This window comes from Myotis brandtii, unplaced genomic scaffold (genome assembly GCF_000412655.1).
Source record: "Myotis brandtii unplaced genomic scaffold, ASM41265v1 scaffold1026, whole genome shotgun sequence".
Taxonomy (NCBI): domain Eukaryota; kingdom Metazoa; phylum Chordata; class Mammalia; order Chiroptera; family Vespertilionidae; genus Myotis; species Myotis brandtii.
The window spans coordinates 841,124-845,792 of NW_005353435.1; the positions used below are offsets into that span (position 1 = coordinate 841,124).

A 4,669-nucleotide genomic window follows, 5' to 3' on the forward strand; every position below is an offset into this window, starting at 1 on the left:
TGTTGTGGTGACCCCCATTTTCATTGTTACAAATTGAACATCATTAAAGCATAGTGATTAATCGCAAAAACAATATGTAATTATCTATGTGTTTTCCGATGGTCTTAGGCGACCCCTGTGAAAGGGTCGTTCGACCCTAAAAGGGCTCACGACCCACAGGTTGAGAACCGCTGCTCTAGACCTTTTCCAACTCGAACTGTCCCGATAAGCAAGAATTTACGTTTTTTTCCTTCCCACAGGGCTGTGAAGAATGGACAATTATGGCCCGAGCTGGTTTGGCTCAGTGGATAGAGCATCAGCCTGAAGGACTGAAGGGTCCCGGGTTCGATTCCGGCCAAGGGCACATGCCTGGGTTGGGGGCTCCGTCCCCAGTAGGGGGTGTGCGAGAGGCAGCCGATCCATGATTCTCTCTCATCATTGATGTTTCTCTCTCCCTCTCCCTTCCTCTCTGAATTCAATACAATATCTATTAAAAAAAAAAAAAAGAATGGAAAATTATGCTTGTTTTGTGAGTGTATTTTAACACAATTTTCTCCTGCCGGTTCCCACGTGCCGGCCAGCAACCCAGCCTCCAGGTCCGGCCATGGGCACCTGGACTAGAATCCGGCCCCGCCTGGGTCCTCACTCCTGTGGGTGCAGGTTCACTGCCAAGTGCCTCAGAGTCGGTCCACGCTGACCGCCCAGCGAAGACACCGCAATGTTCCGTTTCCCAGGGCGGCAGCCACGGTGAGCATCGCCGCAGGGACAGCTCGGGCACCTGGACTAGAATCCGGCCCGGCCCCGGGTCCTCGCTCCTGCGGGTGCAGATCCACTGCCACGCACCTCGGAGTCGGTCCACGCTGACCGCCCAGCTTAGACACCACAATGTTCTGTTTCCCAGGGCGGCCGCTACTGCCCGGGTGGGGCCGCGGGAAGCAGGTGGCCCAGGCCAGGCCAGGCCACAGCCACTCGGTACTCACTGGTCGTGCCTGGTGTCGGGGATGGCCCTGTCCATCCGCAGCTTGTCGCTCTCCACTTGGTTGAACTTGTTTCGGGCGTAGGGGTCCTGCCCGGAGCGGACCATGGTCCCCCCGACGTACGCTTCCTGGTTGAAGTCTCGCCACCGCACTTTGCCTGTGAGGAGCAGAGCAGAGGGCGTGGGACGGGGCACGGAGACCAGCGGGAGGGCGCACCCCGGGGACAGTGCCACATCCCGGCTGGATTAGCGCCCAGCCCGGCCGGCGTGGCTCAGTGGCTGAGCGTCGGCCTATGAACCAGGAGGTCAGGGTTCGATTCCCGGTCAGGGCACATGCCCGGGTTGCGGGCTCCATCCCCAGTGTGGGGCGTGCAGGAGGCAGCTGATCCGTGATTCTCTCATCATTGATGTTTCTCTCTCCCGCCTCTCCCTTCCTCTCTGACATCAATACAAATACATTTTAAAAACAAATAAAGGAACAATGATGCAAATCTATGAAAATGAACCTTCCAAGGATTAACACCACAAAACACGTGGACACCCAAGTGCTCAGAGTCACACACGTGGGTCTCAGATTGGAGACCTCTCGGGCGCTGACAGATGTCCCCTCCGGAGACCTCTGGGCATAGACCTGCCACCACCCGCAGGTGGACCAGGGCAGGGAATGCCTTTGCCGGGGCGGGTCCCATGGGGCCGGGGCAGCAGAAGACTCTTGATTCTACACTGGCTTCCCCCGACTGAGCTACAAGTCTTCCCTCCAACCCTCCCGGGAAGACGGGCTTAATGAACTGCAAACCCCGTGGACACGGAGCAGCCGCTCCTGGGAAAGTGGCCAAGAAGGGAAAGAGAATATATTTTAAATCAAAGGACAAAGCTCTCAGATTTATTTATGGCCTCCTGGTCGGCGGCCAATTGAATGCCATTTCACTGTGCTTAAAAGGGAAAAAAAAATCCCCGATATTCTCCCTCTAAAAGGTCATTACGCGACAGCATGAAAGAGACGCCAGGAGGACAAACAAATATATCCATTTAAATGACGGGGACCTCGAAGAGCACTTCGTTATGTGTCACGGGATATCTGGCGAGATAGAACTTTGCTCACCCGTGAGAAACTGTCTTCTGAAAGAAGGATCCTGCCCAATTCTTAACCTTTTTTTTTTTTTAATTGTCACCTGAGGCCATTTTTCCATTGATTTTTAGAGAGAGTGAAAGGGAGGGAGGAGGGGACGGGAGAGAGAAACATTGATGCGAGAGAGACACACCTATTGGTTGCCTTGCACACGTACCCTGACCACAGCAGGGGATCCAGCCTGCAACCGAGGTACATGCCCTTGACTGGGAATCGAACCCGTGACCCTTCGATCTGAGGGCTGACGCTCTAACCATTGAGGCAAACCAGCCAGGGCCACAGTTCATTTTTAAGGATGAAAAAAAAAAATAGAAAATTCAAAAAGTGGCTAAAAACTATTTAATAGAAAATATAAGAAAAAAAAACATGGATGTTACGGGTTAAATACTCTCAATGTATATATATAAAATTATTTGTGCCATCAAAATAACTTAAAAAAACACCATGACACGGTCTGGCTTGCATTGCGAGGTGCACCCCTGGCTTGAAATCAAGGAGTAGCCAGACCTTTCTTTTCTAAAGTTTAAATAGAAGCGCTGCGTTTTCCTCTGTGTGTGACCGTGTCTAAATGTCATTGTCAGCCAGGCCAGGGTGGCTCAGTGGTTGAGCGTCAACCTATGAACCAGGAGGTCACGGTTGCGGGCTCCATCCCCAGTGTAGGGCGTGCAGGAGGCAGCCGATCCATGATTCTCTCTCATCATGGATGTTTCTCTCTCTCTCCCTCTCCCTTCCTCTCTGACATCAATAAAAATATATATTTTAAAACATTGTGACTTGGTACATCCCATCACATGTTTTCTATTTCATTCTACTTTTCCTTTCAACAGATTTTGGTCACCTCCCTGCAGACACACTTCACCGCCCACTGACGGGCCCGAAGGATGTCGGCAAACCCCTGCTCTCCGCGTCTGTCCGCCTGTCCGCCTGCCCTGTGAAGCCCAGTCTCCACCCCACAGGCCCCGTGCTCCCATGCCACCTCCGGCTCATTCCCAGCTGGTGGCAAAAGGACTTTCCGACCCCCAGCCGCCCGCCGGAGGCTGGCCGGGCCCCGGTGCGGCCGTACCTGGAGGGAGGGTCTCCATGTTCTGTCCTTTCTCTTCCATGTTGCTGTGGTGCAGGTCTTTCTTCTTAATCGGGTCAATGTCATTCCAGTCCTCCTGGGGGAACACAGACACCCAGTGAGTCACGGGCTCCTCAAGCACAACTCCGTCCTCCAGGCCCCCACACACGGAGACTCGGGAGGCCCATGGCCCTGGGGACGCGATCATGAGACGAACTCCATCTCATCTCCTCCAACTCCGGGACCTGCACCCTGACAACCTCTCCGAGGTGCAAGGGGAGAAAGTGTGGGAATAGCTTTTCTAAGAGAGGATTTGCAGTTCTCCTTTCATTTTATAATTGTCCTAGAGGCTCGATGCACGAATTCGTGCACCAGTGGGGTTCCTCGGCCTGGCCTGCGGGATCGGGCCGAAACCGGCTCTCCGACATCCCCCAAGGGGTCCCAGATGTGTCCAGCTGTCTTGCTCAGTCCTGATCGGCCGGACCCCAGCAGCAAGCTAACCTACCAGTCGGAGCGTCTGCCCCCTGGTGGTCAGCGCACGTCATAGCGAGAGGTTGAGCGGCCTTAGCATATCATTAGCATATTCACTCTGATTGGTTGAACGGCTGACTGGACGACCAGACACTTAGCATATTAGGCTTTTATTACATAGGATTGTGTATCTATGGGACAGAAATACTCTGCACACTCCCAGGGGTTTGAGGGTCTGTGGGAGTTGGGGAAGGGAGTAGGGAAAGTGGATTAAAGAAAAGAATTTAATGTGCTTCAATTAAAGCCATTAACATCAGGGCAGCTCTGCAGACATCTTCGATGGCTTCAAGGACGCCCTCAGACTACCATGTCCTCAAGGCCCTCCTGAGGCGGTGAGATGATTTAATTCCACTGAGTAACAGCGGAGGGAGGGCCAGGACCCCCGGAGCCCTCCTAGGCCTCTCCTCTAATAGGACCGCCAACGGGACGCATCTGCAAATGAAGGGGCTTGCTGTGAACCCGGAATAAGATACAAGCTCTGGCAGAATTTATCCAGGTCGTCTGCACAAACCACTGACTCTATCAACACGAAATCAGAGTAAACAACAAGTGCATGAGCACAGAGCTAGCGATCTTCTCCCATCACTCGGAATCTGACTCCCGTGAACACAATAGCAGCTAAAAGGTTTCTGTCTACAACCCAAGTCGGAACTACCCCGCGGCTGGTCACTCGCCCACACAGACCTCTGGGAGCCCAGTGCAGGCGACTGGCCGTCTCCCCGGGCGGGTGCTCACAGGATGGTCTGCAGCACGAAGCCCCCCTTCCCCCCCACCCCCCGGCAGGGCAGACCCTGCCAGCTGTGCGGGCTGGTCAAGGGCCATTCCCTCCGCCGTCCGACAGGGGCCGTGTGCTGTGTGATGTGCATGGGCTGACCACTGGCAGCTTTGGGGCTCTTTAAAACGTAAAGGGAAGCCCGGCGGGCCTGACTCAGGGGTTGAGCATCGACCTGTGAACCAGGAGGTCAGGGTTCGATTCCTGGTCAGGGCACAGGCC

The 4,669-nt window shown here is 54.3% G+C and overlaps 1 protein-coding gene across 1 annotated transcript in view; it reads right to left on the minus strand.

Annotated features, from left to right (window-relative positions):
- Positions 1–4,669, minus strand: part of GALNT2 (polypeptide N-acetylgalactosaminyltransferase 2) — a 49,724-nt gene that overhangs the window by 25,871 nt on the left and 19,184 nt on the right. The window contains exons 2-3 of the mRNA XM_014535979.1: positions 3,148–3,241; positions 960–1,113 (exon numbers count right to left, since the gene is read on the minus strand). Of these exons, the coding sequence (XP_014391465.1) occupies positions 960–1,113; positions 3,148–3,241 (248 nt within the window). The remainder of the gene's footprint in view (positions 1–959; positions 1,114–3,147; positions 3,242–4,669) is intronic.